This window comes from Cydia pomonella, chromosome 11, assembly GCF_033807575.1.
Source record: "Cydia pomonella isolate Wapato2018A chromosome 11, ilCydPomo1, whole genome shotgun sequence".
Lineage (NCBI taxonomy): Eukaryota > Metazoa > Arthropoda > Insecta > Lepidoptera > Tortricidae > Cydia > Cydia pomonella.
Window position 1 is genome coordinate 14,567,659 of NC_084713.1, and position 20,652 is coordinate 14,588,310.

General features: G+C 40.4%; 2 protein-coding genes across 2 annotated transcripts; one reads left to right on the plus strand and one right to left on the minus strand.

Annotated features, from left to right (window-relative positions):
- The first annotated feature begins 56 nt into the window (after positions 1–56).
- LOC133522945 (3-ketodihydrosphingosine reductase) lies at positions 57–8,968 on the plus strand. The gene is made up of 3 exons (XM_061858444.1): positions 57–853; positions 5,849–6,090; positions 8,065–8,968. Exons 1-3 carry the CDS (start codon positions 310–312, stop codon positions 8,269–8,271), a joined length of 993 nt encoding a protein of 330 aa, XP_061714428.1. The 5' UTR covers positions 57–309; the 3' UTR covers positions 8,272–8,968.
- LOC133522941 (uncharacterized) lies at positions 8,895–16,355 on the minus strand. The gene is made up of 8 exons (XM_061858438.1): positions 13,889–16,355; positions 13,420–13,577; positions 13,224–13,332; positions 12,776–12,861; positions 12,062–12,202; positions 11,521–11,620; positions 10,797–10,949; positions 8,895–9,616 (listed from the first exon to the last, which is right to left on the minus strand). The coding sequence occupies exons 1-8, from the start codon at positions 14,508–14,510 to the stop codon at positions 9,516–9,518; spliced, it is 1,470 nt and encodes a 489-aa protein (XP_061714422.1). The 5' UTR covers positions 14,511–16,355; the 3' UTR covers positions 8,895–9,515.
- Between the last annotated feature and the right edge of the window lie 4,297 nt (positions 16,356–20,652).

The following is a 20,652-nucleotide window of genomic DNA, read 5'->3' on the forward strand; positions in this document are numbered from 1 at the left end:
CCAAATACTATACTTACTTAACTCTTTGATTGACTGCTCAAAATAATGAAATATTACGTATCTAAAAGCAAAAGTCGGGTATGAAGGAACTGAAGAGAATTTCAAATATAGAATTTTGGCTGTGGGTAACTTTGGCATTGAGTCTATACTTGGTCCTTGGTCCATCCCATACCAACAAATAAAAAAAAAAAACAATAACTGTCAAATTTGACAATAAAAAGCCGCCCAACGCAAATCTAACCTATTCCAGAATTATACCATTCTACATTGAGTTTAATTTAACTTAACATTACAAAAAGTATTTAGATCATGTATATTATAATAGGTCTCTTAATATTAGCTGTTATAATTGGTTTAGCCTTTGCCGTATATTATTCTTCAGAGAAGCAAACTGTTTACACCGATTTGAAAGGTAAACATGTAGTTGTGACCGGAGGATCCAGTGGCATTGGCAAAGCTGCAGCAGCAGAAGCAGCCAGGTTGGGAGCCCACGTCACAATTATTGGTCGAGATGTTAGCAAACTGACCTCTGCAGTTACTGAGATAGTCGCGAAATGTACGGACAAAGACCAAATGATACAATACGCGGCCTTAGATGTAACATCAGATTACAACGCGATATCAAAATGTTTATCTGATTTAGAAACTTCTGTGGGTCCTATTTTTATGCTTATAAATTCTGCCGGAATGTGCATTTGTGGAGAATTCGATAAAATGAAGGTTGAAGATGTTAAACAAATGATTGATTTGAACTACTTTGGCACGGCATACCCTACAAGGTATGTTTTACCTGGAATGAAGCAGAGGCGCGAAGGGATTGTCGTATTTGTAGCATCAGAGGCTGCATTACTTGGTAAGTGTCAATTGCTATTTTATATAATAGCCTTTATTTCAGACAAGTATTTTGTATATACATTTCATTTTGTTGTCAACACATATATATATATTCCATCTGTATGCCTTTTGTAGGCAAGGGCCTCCCCTAACTCTTTCCATTTATCCATATCCTTTGCTATTGTAGTCCAGCAACCTCCTGCTGTTCTCTTAATCTCGTCATCCCATCTTCTTGTTGGCCTGCCATACTCATTTCCTTATTTTTCATAACTTCTTTTAGGTTGCAATATTGCTTCCACCTGTTTCCAATACGTCTGTCTAGTTCTTTCGTAGTTGAGTCGTGTGAGGATATAATTTGACCTAGGTATAAGTATTAATTTACATATTCGATCATGTTGTTGTTGACGTACATGGGTTCTTGTTTTCTATTGGGCATAGCTTTGGTCTTCAGAGTGTTCATACACAACCCTACTTTTCGGTTTTCTGTGTCTTTCTGTCTTTGGATGGTGAGATTATTATTAGATCATCTGCAAATCTTAAATGTGAGAGGTTTTTGCCATTGATTGATAATCCGCATTCAACCCAATTTAATTTATGGAATACCTCTTATAAGACAGCCGTGGAGAGTTTTGGTGACACTGGATCGCCTTGACAGACTCCTCTTCCTATTTTAATTTCTTCACCCTCTCTATCAAACTTAATTTTGGCCTTGCTGATTTCATAGACATTTTTTAGGATTCTGGTGTACTTTATTTCAACTCCTTGGTTTATTAGAGCTTGCCAGATTTTGTCATGTTCAAGTGAGTCAAAGGCTTTGCTATAATCCACAAAACAGCAGTAAAGGGTGATATTGAATTCCTTTGCTTTTTCAAAGAGTTGTTTAACTTACATATATATATGGTCCAGGGTTGAATATCCACTCCTGAATCCTGCTTGTTCCCTTGGTTGACTTTCGTTTAGGATCTTCTATTGAGGATAATTTTGGCAAAGATTTTGTATATATTTGACATCAGGCTAATAGTGTGGTAGTTAGTTAGTTAGTGCTTCTGGGCATTTTCCGCAAATCGACAACCATTGTGCCTATTTTGCGTGAAACGAGGTAGCGCTACTCTAACCACCCCAGCTCCTCCACGAAGCCTAGCAAAGTTTTCAGGTTGCTAATTGCCTCTCCTAGTGTGCACGGAGTCCCTAGGTATTTGTTCCTGTATACTTCTACCTGTTTGCAGTCTAGGAGAATATGTTTTGTTGTTTCTTCTTCTTCCATGCACGCTCTGCACATGGGGCTGTCCGTTTTACCCATATTGTGTAGGTGTTTGTTAAGTGTGTTATGTCCTGTAATTAATCCTACTATTTTACGTAGTTGGTGTCGAGGTGTTTTAAGTAGTATTTTGGTGAGTTTGTGGTTCAGTTCCGGTAGAAAATCCTTAGTCTGCCTGCATGTGTCCATTTCATTCCAGTATTTATTGTGCAGTTGTCTGTGATGTAGGTCTAGCTGGTTGTGTATATAGGATATTGGTAGGGGTATGATGGGCTCGGGTCCATATGCCGGCGTTTCTGAGCCTTTCCTGGCCAGTTCGTCCGCTGCATCGTTTCCTCTTGATCCACTATGCCCCTTTATCCATTGAATTGTTACTTTGTTGCCTTCTTTGCTCACTTCCGTGAGGCTTCGATGACATTCGAGTATGAGCTCTGAATTAAGTTTGTCGCTGGCTTGTAGTACTGATTTACTGTCTGATAGTATTAGTATATTTTCGTGTTTCACCTGTCGTCTTGTTATGGCATTGCAAGCTTCTATTATTCCCACACATTCAGCTTGGAATACCGTGTTATGTTCCCCTAGGGGTTTTGAGATGTGTATGTTTAGGTCCTCCGAGAAGACACCACATCCTGTCCCTTCAAATGTTTTTGAGCCATCTGTGAATATTCTTAGGTTTGTTTGGTCTAGTCCTTCTTTTGGATCTTCTGTTAATGATATGGCGTATTCTTTCCAGAAGATCATAGTTTTTGGTGTTTTGTCGATGGGCGCCTCCAGCATGGGTAGTTTTGAGATCATATTTTCATAGATCTTCTTGTGCGATGAGCTGAGGGATGTCCATAGGTTTAGCTTTTTCAACCGAAGAGCCGTGGCAGCCGCTTCTTTTTGTATATATATATGTAATGGTAGGAGTCCTAGCATTATTTCTAGCGCCGCAGTCGGAGTAGTTCTCATACAGCCCGTCGCAGCCACACATGCTAGTCTTTGTGTTTTGCTTAGTTTGTCTATTACCGTGGTTAGCTGGGTGCGGGGCCACCATACGACCGAGCCATAGCTGATCATTGGCATTATTACCATTTTGTATAGCCACAGTATGATGTGAGGAGCAAGTCCCCATCTCTTGCCCACCATCCTCCGGCATTGCCAAAAGGCTACTGTTGCTTTGTTTAATTTATTGTCCAGGTGTTTGTTCCAGTTCATTCTATCATCCAGGATTATGCCTAGGTATTTTACATCCTTTGAAAGTGTCAATCTTGTGCCAAAAAGGGTTGGCAGTTCGTATGTACCCAGTTTTCGTTTGTGTGTGAAGAGAATTGTGTCGGTCTTTTTTGGGTTTACCGATAGGTCATTCTCCTTGCACCATTTCTCTACTATTTTCAGTGCTGTCTGTGTGAGATCACATAGTGTGTTTATTACTAGGCCGCTGATTAGTATTACTAAGTCATCTGCGTACCCTATAGTCATAAAGTGTTTGTTGTTTAATTTTGTTATCAATTCGTTCACCACCAGGTTCCAAAGCAGTGGTGAGAGTACTCCTCCCTGGGGGCATCCTCTCATGACTAGTGCTTGATGAGTTTGGTTTTCGGATAGTCTTATTATTCTCTGTCTTAACATATTCATTATCCATTCGGTTACGAGTGGATTGGTTCTATGTCTTTGTAATGCTTGTTGAATGCTGCTAAAGTTTGTCTTGTCAAAGGCTCCTTCTATGTCGATGAAGGTGCCTAGGCATGAGTTCTTCCTTTCTAGCGCATTCTCTATGTTGCTTACTACAGCATGGAGAGCTGAGTCAGTTGATTTCCCTTGACTGTAGGCGTGTTGGTTTGGATGGATTTCTATGTTTTTTAGGGCCGTGTCCTTCAGTTCTCTGTCACATAGTCTTTCTAGTGTTTTTAGCATGAAGGATGTAAGGCTGATTGGTCTGAAAGACTTGGGATCCGAGTAATCGGTTTTGCCTGGCTTTGGGAGGAAAATCACTTTCACTTCCCTCCATTTATGTGGTATATATCTAAAGGCTATACAGCTGCACAGTAGATTGGATAGATGTTTGATTAATGTATGTCCACCCCATTTTAGTAGGGCTGGGTAAATTCCGTCTATTCCCGGCGATTTAAAGTTATCAAAACTATTTACCGCCCAGGTTGTTTTATTATATTCTGTTATACATTCTGCTGTTCTCTAATAGTGTGGTAGTCGTTAATGTTGTTTTTGTCACCTTTTTTGTGTAATAGTGATTGTCGAAGTAGTCCATTGATTGGGGATTGTCTCACTTTGTAGCATATCATTGCATTTTAATTAATATAATTTCTTCTTCTTCCCTTTGCTTATCCCTTTGTTCGAGGTCGGCCCTCCTCGTTTTACTGTGCCAAGACACGGTCTTGGGTTGTCTGCTTGACCAGTTGAGCTCGTTCTAGATCATTAGCATCGATTGTCAACCACGTGGCGTACGGTAGTCCACCACGTGGCGTACGGTCGCCCTCTACCTTTCTTTTTATCCGGGATAGCTAGGGCCTTCTTTACAGCGTTGTTTTCCTCTCGTCGAGCCCACTAGCCCATTTTCATTTCGTTCGTGTGCATCCTTTGTAAATTTAATTTAATTAGTCATTTAATTTAATCAGTCATTTAAATTTTAGGTTTACTGCTTTCCTTTGTGTGTATGAGTTCCTCAAACTTGTCATATTTTTAAAAACAGATTGGACAAGTGACTTTTAAACAATAAGTTAGACTGATGTTACTTAGTGAAGTGATACGTCTTTAGAAACTTTGAACTGTATAATACAGGACACTGTGTGACATAGGCTCATCAGCTAAATAGCTGTTCGCCTATAATTATATAATAATTTATTTTGGTTATCTAGATGTCCTGTGAGTCTTGTAAAATTTTCAAGATTTTCTTTTAAGTTTTGGCTATTTTCTATAAGTGTGGAAGTTGGTTTCAATATGAAGGGTCTGTCTTTCTTGGAAGTTGTAAAATGAAGTTTAGCCCTTACCATCCTGTGGTTGCTGTTAAAGTTTAAATTATTTATTACTTGGCAGTCATGGAACATTTTAGGTTCGGTAGTGAGAATATTGTCTATCTCGTTCTTATGGAGACCAGCTAATATCTATTTACTAGTATTAAATTCAAACTTACTGTAATGTTAGTCAGTGGTCCTACTCATATCTAGTGGTGTTGAATGCTTCTAAGGCCTAATCACTTGTATATCAATGAATTATGTTCATCAAAAAGAACAACAATGAAAAATTTATACTGAACAATTATTGGTATATCTTTGTGATAGGTAAATAAATAAATATTATAGGACATTATTACACAAATTGACTAAGTCCCACATTAAGGTCAATAAGGCTTGTGTTGAGGGTACTTAGACTATGATATATATAAATATTTATAAATACTTAAATACATAGAAAACACCCATGACTCAGGAACAAATATCCATGCTCATCACACGAATAAATGCCGTTACCAGGATTTGAACCCGGGACAATTGGCTTCGTAGGCGGGGTCACTACCCACTAGGCCAAACTGGTCGTAGGTATTTGTGTGATGAGCCTAAATATGTCTATACGTACTAGTTGGCGCATTGCCCCAAAATAAGTCTTTGGCTCCAATACAAGAGCACACCATTTTACCCATTCCTGTGTAGATTCACGCCTTTCACATGTTTGATTGTTTTCCCTAGAGTAATTTTCCTGACGTTATAGTCCATATTAGTTATAAATGTGTGCTGACTTGCTTGTATATTTAAATTTCAGGTATTTATGGGTACAGTGCCTACAGCGGTGGAAAGTGGGCAGTTCGAGGTTTAGCTGAAACTCTATTCATGGAACTGCTAGGCACTGGGGTGCGCCTGACGCTGGCTTTTCCGCCTGATACAGACACCCCTGGCTTGAAGAATGAAAACTTAACAAAACCTAAGGAAACTATGCTTATATCTGGAAGTGGTGGGCTGCAGTCAGCGGAGACGGTTGGAAAGAAAATGGTCCATGATGCTTTGGTATGATCCTGTTTTTTTTTTACATAGCTTAAAGGAACAAAGATGATTATTAAGATAATATATTGTTGCTAATAGGGAATATCACGCTAAACTCTTATCTGTGAAAACTTGTAAAAAAACAGTTTAAGGCCTAGTATGTATAAGTTACTCTATAGTTTACGATGGTGCTAGTGCTGCACTCTGGCGACAGAACATTGCAGTAATACTCCAAAAACGATGGAAAGAATAGTCGATCACCACATTAGAGCCAAATACCTGGTGGAAAGACCATGAAGTGTAAACCAACATGCTTACCAAAAGGGAAAATCTACGGACACTGCCCTACTCGACCTCGAACAGAGAGGCCACTCTGACCCTCAATACTATAGAGCATGAATTTTATACCACAAAAGGGTGCCCACAAGGAGGCGTTCTTTCCCCTCTATTATGGACCCTAGCAGTGGACCAACTTCTTGCGACTATGTCAGGCCAAGACTATGACACACAAGGATATGCCGAGGATCTTGTAGTCATTATCAAAGGCCCTTGCCTCCACACGATATCCAACCTAATGCAAGGAGCTCTAAACACAGTATTCAAATGGTGTAGAGAAAATGACTTTTCCATTAATCCGAGCAAGACTGTGATAGTACCATTCACAAGGAAACGAAAGCTCGAAAAACTCACTCAAATGCAAAAGGAGGCCGAACAGTGCGTCTACAGAATATGCACGCTAAACACGCCAAAATGGCGCTCTCAAGCATTAACCAAACTAAAGGCCTGGGTTTTTGCAAATAGAACCCTTAGCATGCCCACGGATGACACGCACACTGAATGTCATTTTACTAAACTATACACAGTAGAAATTCCTCCTAGAGACAAATGGACCAACAACCAAATGTACGTCGAAGAGAGAAGCCATATTTGGTACACTGATCGTTCCAAGAAAGGCAGTGATGTAGGATGTGGGATCTATGGTGAGAGATCAAGTTCAGAGCTAGCGTCAGCATGGGCACACAGGCCTCAATCTTCCAGGCAGAAGTCTACGCTTTCAACAAATGTGCGGAGATTAACCTGGATAGAAACCTAAGACACCAACATATCTACATCAACTCAGATAGCTAGGCTACTCTGCTGGCACTAGAATCCCTTGAGTCAAACTCAAAACTAGTCCAGAACTGTAAAACAAACCTAAATGCACTGGCTAACTCCAACAAAGTTATACTTAGATGGGTACCAGGGCACTCCGACATTAACGGAAACGAAAAAGCGGACGAACTTGCTAGAAAGGGCGCAGACACACCCTGGTCGACCCAGAACCGTTCTGTGGAATCACAAAACGGGATGCATATTCTCAGCTCAGCAACTTAGAAAAAACAAGAGCAATCGATTGGTGGAAGTTCGTCAAAGGACAAGAATACTGGAAAGCTTTGATCAAAGGGTTCAACAACAAATTTGCTAAGGAGCTTTTAGAGCTCAAAAGACACAAAACCTGCGCGGTGACCAGAATATTGACTGGACACTGTAAGTTGTACAAAGACATGTTTCAAATTGGGAAGAAACAAGATGCGACATGCAGGTTCTGCAAGGAGTCAGAGGAGACTGCAATGCACATTCTCTGTTTCTGTGGACCACTAATGTCAAAAAGAAGTACCCACTTAGGGCGGCACGTATTGCAACCCGGCCCAAAGAATCTGGAATTTCCTGGATTCAACAGGCATCAGTAATGAACTTTAAAGGGCTGTCACAATAGATCACTACCTGGTCGACGTGGCACTCAAAGGCCCACAAACCCCAATAATAATAAATAATACCCCATATTGGTGACTTGAAAGTAATACATGGAAAAGTGAAAAAATATAAATTAGACTTCTATACTTCTGCATGACCAATTTATTCCAAGCTGTAATACAAAAGACAGAATTAGGTACATTATGAAAATAGATACCTTTCAAATAATTTATCATATTTATTAAATCATGTTTTTCTTTTCAGACTGGAAGAAAGTATTCAGTGTTTGGGTTCAGTGGTAATTTAATGTCTCTTCTACTCTGCGGATCCATAGACGGCTTGAGCCAAATACTGGTGCAAATATCCTGCATGGGGATTCTACGGACCATCATGGTTGGCGTGTTGTTGTCCTTCCACAAAATAGTCTGGGATGGCTTGAAAGAGAAAAAGGAGACTCCAAAGAATAAATAAGATAAGTCACAACATAGACATTATAAGGGCATCCGCTAGCTGGTGCGGTTGCACGGAGCAGGTTAACGAAAAATAGTATGACCAACGCTTAGTGGCGTGGACGCGTGTGACGGATTTTACAATCGCATCCATGTGCGCGCGCCTGCTCCGTGATCCCGCGCCAGCTAGCGGATTCCCTTATAGTTGTACATGTAGTGGAGTCGAAATGCTTTCAATAGTCAGATGTATTCCTGACATTCCTTATCTGCTGCATTTTTAGATGGCAAAATACTATTTATTTATATTTTTGATAAAATTTATTGATGCATATCAAACTTTTGAGTGGCTAAACATTAGGTATTGTTAGGAGACGGGTTTGGGGTATGAGGGGAAGAAAGGGAAAGTGGTTCTTTAGGAATTGGCCATTAAAGGAAAATTGTTATTCACTAGCCAGATCCACACAGAGCGAGCATATGCGCGAGGCAATTTCCTCACGCACAAACCAGCCAGTGTAGACGTGCCTCGGCAGAGGCGGCGCACTCGGGCGAGGAAAACGCGCACGCCGCCTCGGCTGAATTAATTAATTTGATATGCATTGACAAAAGTACTGAGGTTATTAGATATTAAAATTAGTCATGTCATAATAAACTTTTAAGTACACATTTTATTGAATATTTTTAAGAAGAGATACTTAATAAAACAATTTTCACTTTCATAAGCATTTTTTAATATTGAGTTTACTTAATACGGCTACTGGCACGTCTACCGCAGGGCCGTTATCGGGCGAGCAAGAGTCGGAGCAATTCCGGGATCTCGCTAGTGCGGTTCAGTGCGAAAAGATGAATATATTCGCCATTTCACCTCAGTAAAGGCCGACATTCTGCTACAGTTGCACAAGATACAGCTATGAAGTCAGTGGCTACAACCTGATTGAGAAATCACCTCAAATGCACATTTAGTAATGTTAATCTACTTATAACAGAACGACAATTGCGATCTTGTGATCCTGCTGCCGAAAGGTCAATCTATAATCTAGTCTAGAACATCAAAGTGATCGCCCATGCTTGCTATTTGAGTGTTAAGCCAATAGCGGCCCTGTGGCATTTGTGTGGATACCAGCTTTACCAACCCTTCAATTACCTATAAATAAATTCAACTTGATTCGGACGAAGGCAACAACAGTGAACACAAGCAAAAATTTATTGCTAATTTGGATTCTTGGTGATGGGTGCTTTACACAACACCATATTAATTATGAAAGTGTTCTAAGAGCTACATGAATTCTGTTGATATTGCAATTTAAAACCGCGAGCCACATATCCTTCATCTGACCTGAACCACACAACGATGGGGCCAGCACCATTATCTGGAACATAAAATTGTAACCCTTATTACCTACAGTCTCCCTATATAAATGATTTACTGGTACCATCGCCCACACTGTTAACTGTCCATCGGTGGAACTTATTACAAAAGGCATAAGGTCCATAATGCCTTGATCACACGTACCGAGTAAATGGGCGAGACAGTGCTCTCGGCCGAGTACTCGGTTCGTATAAACATAGCGCCGAGTGTTATCGAAGCGGCGAGTCAGTAGCTCGGTGGACGTTCTATCTGCTAGGCCGAGTGCCCACCCTCCCGCTTCCCCGCACTGTCTCGCTCGCTCGCTCGGCAGGTCTGAACGCGCACTGACTCGCCACTCGGTCGTCACATGGGCACATCGCCGCGCGCGTCATATAACTGACTGTCCTAATTTCAAAAAATGTGTGAACAGTTACTCGCTTACATCACTGTCTCGGCCGAGAAACATTTTACTGTCTCGCCCGTTTACTCGGTACGTGTGATCAAGGCATTATGGACCTTATGCCTTTTGTAATAAGTTCCACCGATGGACAGTTAACAGTGTGGGCGGGAGGCTATTTGACTTGTCAGAGACCGCTGTTGACATAACTGCCATATTAGCCAAACAAACACAACATGGCTTCGTCGCAGAATCAGAACTATTTTGATATGAACCGAATTTGAGCGTATTGCGTTACGTTAGGGAAATTTTACACTACAAGTACGTATTTACTATAAACAATGTTTGAAGACCAGTTTGTATAAAGTTGCACCTTCAAATCTGATAAGTGCGCTGCTAACATGCTATTCGCGAAAGGATCGCTAAATCCACGCTCGATTCGGCGTTATTCCTAGCTGCTAGCAGTTTTACCTACACTTTCTTCTCACTTTTTAACATTGGGTCCATTGGAGCAACAAAAAAACTCCCAGTAGTATTCACTTTTGGCATTGTCCGTACAATGAGGGAACGGTTCGCGAATGGCCCACGAGCAGTGCAGATCTGGACGAACGTTAATAAAAATAACTATAGATCTGTAATTGGTACATCACGAGCAAAGTCCTATAGAACCGAAGCGTCGTTCAGCCGGTCTCCGCAGAGCCCCGCCGCTGACTTAGCTACCAGTCGCTGATGGGGCAGTTGAATACTTCAACACCAGCTTGACCCATAATTATTACTGGTAGGCCATTCGTAAATATTAGCTCACCCGTAATAGGCGCATCGACAGCAAAGTCCTGTAGAACTGAACCGTCGTTCAGTCGGTCCCCGCAGAGCCTCGCCGCTGACATTAGCAACCAGTCGCTCGGGCAGTTGAATATCTCCACCCCAGCTTGACCCGGAGGGATAACTGGTAAGCCGTCTGTAAACAATATGTATGTCTATTGTTAAGTAAAACTGCACGTGCCACTACCTGCACAAAAAGAGTCGTATAATTCTAATTGACAGCTATTAAGCGCGGGCTAGTCCAACGCTAAAAAAACAGTGTAGATGCGCTCTCCAATAACGCGCCTTTGTTATGCAGGTTGTAGCACGTGCCGTGCGGTTTTACTTAACAATAGACAAAAGATTCAGCCCGTCGTCGGGGCTAATTACAAATCGAATATCTACCCAAGATGGTATGACCAAAAGTATGTAAGTATGTATGTGTTAGATATGTACGAGTAAAATGTGAAAAAACCTTTATATTATATTTATAAGGTCACTTGCCGCTTGCAGCATACGTTAGCCATGATTGCAATATCACCCATCAGCAGCAGCAATTCTGCATCAGTTAAACTCGTTATGGCACCGAAGATTCTAGAGCTACTTTCCACGATTCTTGCATGGATTCTCTATCCTCCTTAGTCCCAGATTTGATCCTGACTTAATAAAAGTTATGACTGATCCAAACTAAATTAGAAGATAAGAAACTTCAGGTGCCTATTACCTACCTGAATCGTAATTGGTGATCCGCATAATTCCCGCATTTGTGTACGTGATGCTGCAAGACCCAGGCTCCCGTTCTATGCACATTGCATAATTAAGATTGTTCTGCAATTAAACACAATGCTATTATTTGACTATCTATCATGAATGATACAGTTTGGCTTCAGTTATAACTGAAGACTAGACCTAGAACTAGATATGATTGAAGTACGACGGGGCCATATGCTGCACTGCACCACTCTACTCTTTATTCCCAAGTGTTGGAAGTAAGCACACTTTTCTTAGAAAGTGGCTACTGTGTGACCTTCCAGATTAAGGTACTTAATGTCAAGGGATTATAAACCATCCGAAGGCTAACCGCAAGACGTGTTTGACTATCTACGTTCAATGGCCTTCCAAGGCGCAAGTGCCTAATAACTAATATACTTGACAGCGATCGCTTATCACGTACCAGCCTTCTCTATATTCGGAATACTGACTTTGATGATCATCGAGTGTACTTTGATTGTCTTGTAATTAAGCTATGGTAACAAGTAAAGTCCATACCAAATAAGATGGAACTTTAGCTATTGATGTGTCAGATGTGTCACGGTAGTTAAATGATTCCAAGTATCCGATCGGTCCTTTGAAGTACTGAAGACATCCAGCAGGTGCCGCCAAGTCCTCGCTAGCGGATAGCTGCGAAACCTGTGGCAAATAACGTCGCAATAAATGGACAAGTAGATTTTGTCTGCATAATTATCTGAACAATGATAGGCCTTATACCGTTGCAATAAGGAATTCAAGGAATTGCAATTATGAGAGTACGCTCGGTCGTATCGGTCCGGAAATTCTGTGGCCGACAGTTCAGTCCACAATTTAACTATGCAGGACAGGAAGTATCTATTCACGAGACATATTCAAAGTATTCAGACGCCCTATCGAAAAACTAAATTCGCTCGAATAGGCAAGAGCGATAGAAAGGCAGTTAACGTGCTTCGATTTTTCGTTGTTGGCGGTATTAGACACTGTGATCACACATTAAACTATTACTTCATTTAATACTCACCATCATGTATCATACGAGTATCAAATATCAACACAAATACGTCTAATGTTGGACAAAGGCTACCCTACTACTACCTACCCGGCTACTAGGCCAGACCGGTCGTCTAAACGTAAAAATGAACTCCATCAGGCTTCGATACTTGTATATGTAGGTGCCTATATGCTTACCTTTTCCTATCGAAACAATTTGTAGTTATGTAACTTTTTTCGTACCTTAATGGCAAACAATCGGCTTTCCGCTGACGCCGTTTGAATGGACAAAGTGATTGGCCCACTCACGTCTCCAACCTCGACGTAAACTGAAAACGTGATTTTTATCAAAAATGTGATGCTTGGACGATGCGATGTTTTGGGGTCATTTTAAAAACTAGAACATACTAAAATAAAAATAAAATACTTATGTAGGTCATGATCTCATAATTAGTCATTCATAATAAAAAGCTAATGCAGATGAGAAATAAATACTGGCGCTTTTTGTGACGCTTTTAACAAAAAGGTCCACCTACGTATGCCCCTAGTAATAGGTATATTATGTGATTGAAAATAATAGTAAGTTTATCATAATACAATTTGTGTAGGTCATTCCCGGTGTTTGTCCCTATTCACCCCGGCTGACGGTACCCCTTGTCTGAAAACGGATTTGCCCGCTCTTTGGACGTACCGTGAAGGCCAGTGTTAACGCCGCACAGTATTGGCATCACGCTGTTCAGATTCTGTCCGGATACTACGAACTGGTCCTGCTCACATGATCCCGCTGTTGGCGGTAACAGCTGGAATATTCACAAAATAGTTTGTATTCATTTCTAACTGCGGTTTTTACAGATTGTCATTAAGACAGACGATTGTCATTTCATTACCTCAAAATTCAAGAAATCCAACCGAATCTGTTTAATGTCTTCTGATGTTTTATTGACTGTTCCAGCACACGATAATCTCTCAGAACTTGGATCGGGAAACCCTGGGTTTACAAACCACCCCGTAGGCGCGGCGGTAGCATCGTCGCAAGAGAACTGAACTGAAAATGGAGAGTATTATCTAGAATATTTCTTGTATGGGTAACGAATTAAATCTGACCATATATTTGCTCGTTACTAAACTCTAATCGAAGGCGAGGAGAACGCTCAGGCTAAACAGTTTCTTTGAGTCCTTATCAAGTAAGTTAGAAATGCATAATCGCACTGTTCAACAAGTACGTACTACGTACTGGTTCACCTGGGCTTTCGACTCGCTTGTGCCTGTAATCGAGTAGAATAAAGCTCGGTGCCTGTCCTACGGTCCTCAAGTGTATCCCGAACTCGGTAAGCCAGTCAGATGATGGATACTCACTCACGCAACATAACCCATAGCCATCAGCACAACTGCCCATCGCCGATCCTCCAGCGTTAAAACAATCATACTCATGTAGGCACGTTCCCTCCAACCCACTGCTCGACGTACAAGCGACGTGATCGAACTCCACCACTTCAAACACTTCTAGAAACTTCTTCGTCTTCTCATTGTTCAATTGTTTTTTCTGTCTTGGCCGCAATGCTGGACATCTTTTCCTTATCACTTTTCTCTTTTGTTGAGCAAGTCTAAACAAGTTTATGTTTTGTATAGTGTTGTTGTATTGGTAGGTTTGTAACAGTTTATTTTTTGGTTCGTCAATCGTCAGATCTTGGTAATTTTGGGGCAAAACTTCGCCTTCTCTATAGGCATAGTCAGGCGAAGTTCCATCAGTAGCGTTTCCGATTTTCGTAATACCTTTCCATTCATTTATCGTCCTGTTATAAACCGATAACGGGATATATCGGTGTTCAGCATCTTGGATGTAGTTACTTCTAAATGTGTTTCCTGTTTCTGGGACTGGGTTTGAGCGGTTTTCGGATACCGTCGCTGAATACCATCTTTCTCCATTTATCGTTGTAATTATGAAAATAATAATTAGTCGATTGATTTGTTGACTCATTTCTACTAATCCTTATCATAGGTAAACCTTGTCAGAAATACCACTTCCTATTTATGAAAGAAGGTACGCGTATGGATGAGTGCAAGGCCAACTGCACTTTGCGATGCACTTGACGGATTCCGCGGGGAAGCCATGGCGGATGTAATGTGCGTAATTAAATGGTTAGAAAACGCTTTGGTTCGTTAATTCGTTCCACATGTCCGTTGACCGCAAATAGTATATTGTCATACCAGTCATTTGATCTAAGGCTTTGGACAGAAGACGCGTCACACATGCACGTAGGTACAGTAGCTATAAAATTACATGGGCACTTGTTAATTAATTTAACTTGGCGTCCTTAATTAATCCAGGTTACTGATGTTGGATAGGTACAGGTAAATAAAGGTCAGTAGTTAACACAGTCGTTAAGACAGAAGTAGGTGCCCGTCGGGCATGCAGGGCAGTTATATCCATTGCTCAACGAGAGCTCGTTAAGAAAAAACCAGCATAAGTTGGCCTTGATATCCCTATATCATTGGAAATCGGATAACGCTTAGGTAACTACAGGTATGTGGAGGGGAAAGTGGAACCAAAAGTGACAACCACGCAGGGCATGGTATTAGTGAAATGTGACGTTCTCAAGATTGCTCCCGAAATAAGTATTAGATATGTACTTGTATAACTACTACACAGTGCATCGAATACGGCGCGTCGAGAACGGATGAAAAACAGTACAGGCTCCTGCCCGCTTTGCAGCTTCTGCTGAAGCTGCTAAGCGGGTGAGGTGTTCAAATGAACTGAACACAACTTAATTACTGTCTCGAAAGAGCGTGCGTTAGTAATTTTGAACAGCTCGCCTGCTTAGCTACTCGTACTTCTTCTGATAACAGTAGGTACATCTATAGTAACCATCCATTTGTTCTCCACACGCCGCATTCGGCGTACAATCATACCATAAATACTTTATATACGCGTCGCACGGTGCATCAATAAGGTGGTTCTGGTTTTCATCTGGATACGCTCACACACCGCAGCAGCGTGCGGATCCCCATCAATTTTTTATTATTTATTTTCAAACACATGTCCGGCTCACAGCGGAGGCCAAACGCCAGGGCATGGAAAAAACCTGTCAAAACATATATACAAAATCATATTAATTACAATTTGATAACCGCGTAAGGTCTAGTGAACGAAAGCCTCATTAAGTGCTTATAGCTGCTCAATGTAGAATGTAGAGCAAGTAAGCAATGAGAATATATGACCAGGTACACAACAGCTGCGTGTCATTTTACTGAGTTGGCATACGTGTTGTCTAATGGGGTGACGGGTTTAGGTCACATATATTAGCACAGACATTTACCTTAATAGACGGATATAGTGTACCTACACGTAAAGTGGGGATAATTTGTAGGGCTTCGTACTTCCAAAGGATATAAAACCAGCCAAAAGCATGTCGGGCCATGCTCAGTGTTAGGGTTCCGTAGTTACCCGCCTATTACAATAGGCTGCAAAACTCAAAAACGGCTCAACCAGCCTATAGTTTTGATTGAAAGTATTAACTAAGCTTTACTTGCATGGTTTTTTTCATAATACAAGTACAAGGTACAAGGTAAACTACAAGGGTTCCTAGTTGACTACCGAACTAGGAGGACTATTTATAGGATCAAACGTGTGTTTGTCTGCCCGTTCGTCTATCGCAGCCAATTTGCTCCAAAAATACTGGACTTATGGACTTGAAATTTGGTACCTACCTAATAAATGAATACTTAATTCTTTTTTTATTGCTAATAAACATAAAACCACTCACAACTATTACAAAACTTCGGCAAACTGGGAAACAGTTTGTTAGCGAATGAAATACACCCAATTTATACTTACGTTTACTGTTTACGTTTCTTAAAACATGCGACCTTTTTGAGGGTGGAGGGAAATTAAAAGTGTTGCAAACCTATAAATGAATAAATATTATACGACATTTCTACACAAATTGACAAAGCCCCACAGTAAACTCAAAATGGCTTGTGTTGTGGCTACTCAGACAACGATATATAATATACAAATACTTAAATACATAGAAAACACCCATGACTTAGGAAAAAAAAACTGTGCTCATCACACAAATAAATTCCCTTACCGGGATTCGAACCCAGGACCATCGGCTTCATAGGCAGGGTCACTACCCACTAGGCCAGCCAGACCGGTCAACAAACTTATAGTGTGACGTGTGACATATCAAAGTGGGTGGGGTGTCGTTGGATAGGTCTATCAAAACAAATAAGGCGTCTTGAGTACTATTTTTTTATTAATGTGTTGTTCGCTGCGAAGTTCAAAAAAATGTGGACCGCATTTAATTTTCACCAACTAAATTTTGAACCGTGGGTCCAAAATATATGAATGACACTCACCAAATTCCATGGAGCCGCTAGCACAGCTACAACTTGTAGTTAGGTAATATAATATATGTCTGGCTTCAAACAATAATGCAATAATAACGCCAGAGAACAAGGCGGGTGCGATTAAAGTGCCAATTACACACGTGGTTCGACGACAGACAAAATAGCCAATCAAAATACAATGCATGATTCAGGTGGCTAATTCGACGTGTTGGTTCGACATGGGGGTTCGTGACATGGACACCGGATCTTTTGTGAAAAGATCCGGTGTCAGAAGAATGTAACATATTTCCTATTCGAAATGAATTTTCAACATGCTCCTCGAGTTACGGACGACTAATTTACGAGTACTTTGTACGCTTGAATAACGTGGACACAATAGTTATTTGTTTTACCAGGGGGCAAAGTTTTTATTCTATTGATACCCGAAATTCCAAAATTAAACCACGGGCGTGAGGGTTTCAAAGCACGAGGATTGAACAATTTTTGCCACCGAGTAAAACACAACACTTCATCACACCAAAGCGAAGAAAATACTAACTGTAAAACATCAAACAAAATCATATGAAATCCAAATGAACGTTATTAGAGTCAGACCAAGCTAAGTTGGCAGCGATTTCGTTAGCCCAGCCTGATTTCATAGAAGTTTGACGTTTAAAATAACAGTTGCATTGTCTAGGCTGTCAAAATCGCTGCCAACTTATCTTGGTTGGACTCTATCAAATATTTATCATTCAAAACATCATTTAAAACTCAAAAGCATCAAATTGATTTGCCACTCTTGTCGATAAAATGCAACTTGCTCATCAGATTTTGAACAGCGAGCCTTTACAAGCTGGTGTGGTGGCAGTATCCTGTTATACAATTATATTTCTTGGTAAGATAGATATTATTAGATACACAGTTAATTACACATAGGGTAACGGCACCAGTCATGGGACATTTAAGAGCAAATTTGTAGCATTTGTGACATTTCCCTGATACATGTAAAAATTCTACTCCTTAGCGCGTTAAAAGTTGAATGTCCTATGCGCCTTTTATGTTTCAGGCGTATTGTACAAAAGATACTGCAATTCGTTTCCACATAATCAACAAATTAAAACAAGACCTTAAAGTACCGTTCGTATTCAGACTGCACCAGCATTACTGCAGCAGTATTGCAGCGCGACATGACTGCCGACTGCATTGCTGCCTCAAAAATGCGGCCAGCATTGCAATGCAATAACAAAACTCATTCTAATTTACACGAAGTAAATATATTATTATAATTTAAAATACGTACTCACCTCTCTTAGCGGAGTTGTTGAGAATTCTTATTGATTATTTTTAGGGTTCCGTAGCCAAATGGCAAAAAACGGAACCCTTATAGATTCGTCATGTCCGTCTGTCTGTCCGATTATGTCACAGCCACTTTTTTCCGAAACTATAAGAGCTATACTGTTCAAACTTGGTAAGTGGATGTATTCTATGAACCGCATTAAGATGTTCACACAAAAATAGAAAAAAAAACAATAAATTTTGGGGGTTCCCTATACTTAGAACTGAAACTCAAAAAATCTTTTTTCATCAAACCCATACGTGTGGGATATCTATGGATAGGTCTTCAAAAATGATATTGAGGTTTCTAATATAATTTTTTTCTAAAATGAATAGTTTGCGCGAGAGAAACTTCCAAAGTGGTAAAATGTGTGTGTCCCCCCCCCCCCCCCGTAACTTCTAAAATAACAGAATGAAAAAACTAAAAAAAAATATGATATACATTGTCATGGAAACTTTCACCGAAAATTGGTTAATTTGAACGAGATCTAGTAAGTAGTTTTTTTTAATGTCATAAAATTTAAAAAAAAAAATTTTTCATCAAACCCTCTCGTTCCGTTCCATCACCGTACTCACCTTTTCAAACTACTTACTAGATCTCATTCAAACCAATTTTCGGTGGAAGTTTGCATGGTAATATATAGCATATATTTATTTTTTAGATTTTTCATTCGGTTATTTTAGAAGTTACAGCCCCCCCTGTAACTTCTTCGAAGTAAAAGGTGGGGGGGGGGGGGGGACACACATTTTTTCACTTTGGAAGTGTCTCTCGCGCAAACTATTCAGTTTAGAAAAAAAATGATATTAGAAACCTCAATATCATTTTTAAAGACCTATCCATAAGATACCCCACACGTATGGGTTTGATGAAAAAAGATTTTTTGAGTTTCAGTTCTAAGTATGGGAAACCCCCAAAATGTATTGTTTTTTTTTTCTATTTTTGTGTAAAAATCTTAATGCGGTTCAAAGAATACATCTACTTACCAAGTTTGAACAGTATAGCTCTTATAGTTTCGGAAAAAAGTGGCTGTGACATAATCGGACAGACAGACGGACATGACGAATCTATAAGGGTTCCGTTTTTTGCCATTTGGCTACGGAACCCTAAAAACAGAATATAGTAACTTATTTTACAAAATTTATGGTTTTATGTCCCATTACCGGCTCCTGTTCCATTATAGGGGTATCTACTATAGTGCCTAACTCTTTGCCTATAAAAATGTAAGTGCATGGACCAGATTCATAAAAATTACATTGTAAAACGAGGACAAATAATGCACTTGCAACCCACAACATAATAAGTTGTGCACATAAATGGCTGATAAGAGAATACATAAATATACAGACTTAACTACAAAAACTAGGCGATCTTGCTCTACTTTTTAACGGATGACGGATACTCTGGGGCACAATTCGACGTTGATTTTGTCAGCTGGAGACATCTTAAATCTTTTTATGACAATACCAGTGAAGTGCTAAATGTCCATTATAACTTTTTATCTTGTATAGGTATAGTCGAAAATATGCTAGGTTACTCGTATAGGTACCTATATAGTTGATTCCCCTTGGGAGCCTTGGATTAGAGATCAGGAAATCTCTTCGGAACAACTAGTGCTAGTGCCTACGCCTATTCTTGGGATTAGGGTCGCTTAGTAGCCTAGCGTTGTCTCTAGGCTTGGGAATGGTTTGGCAAACAGCCGGGATAAACGCTGGGAATATGATGATAACATGACACGAATTCGGCCCCGAGGTAACACAGATTTTTGAGGGACCACCGCGAAAATCTAAATTTCTTTTTTTTTAAACTACGTCGGTGGCAAACAAGCATACGGCCCGCCTGATGGTAAGCAGTCTCCGTAGCCTATGTACATACGCCTGCAAGACCAGGGGAGTTACATGCGCGTTGCCGTCCCTAACACTCCGCACCCTCGTCAAGAGCTCTGGCAACTTTACTCGCCGACAGGAACACAACACTATGAGTTAGGGTGTAGTGTTATTTGACTGCGGTTTTCTGTAAGGTGGAAGTACTTCCCCAGTTGGGCTCTGCTCTAGATCTGTAATGACGCTGTGCTATGCCCTACCACACAAAGCGAGATTACGTTCACAATACCCATACCTCTCTTTTGGGCGTAGTTTAAGGACGTACTCAGGTTCTTAACTGCCTTTCTCTCACTATTTTACATTCAAGCGAACGAGAGAAAATGATAACAAAATTTCGTTTTATTCGATAGACCCTCTGCGGGCTTTAAGAACATTAGGTACCTACTCACCTTCATTAATGATGCCCATTATTGCACCACGAACAAAAAAAAATCTTAACGTTAAGGTACTGGCGTATCGCGTTATTCACTCACATCCGCTTGCAAAAAGAGATGTGGTCCTATTTTGCATAGGCTATTTCATGTCTAGATACTAAACATGCAAATGAGTGCATAAGTGCATGCATAAATAGA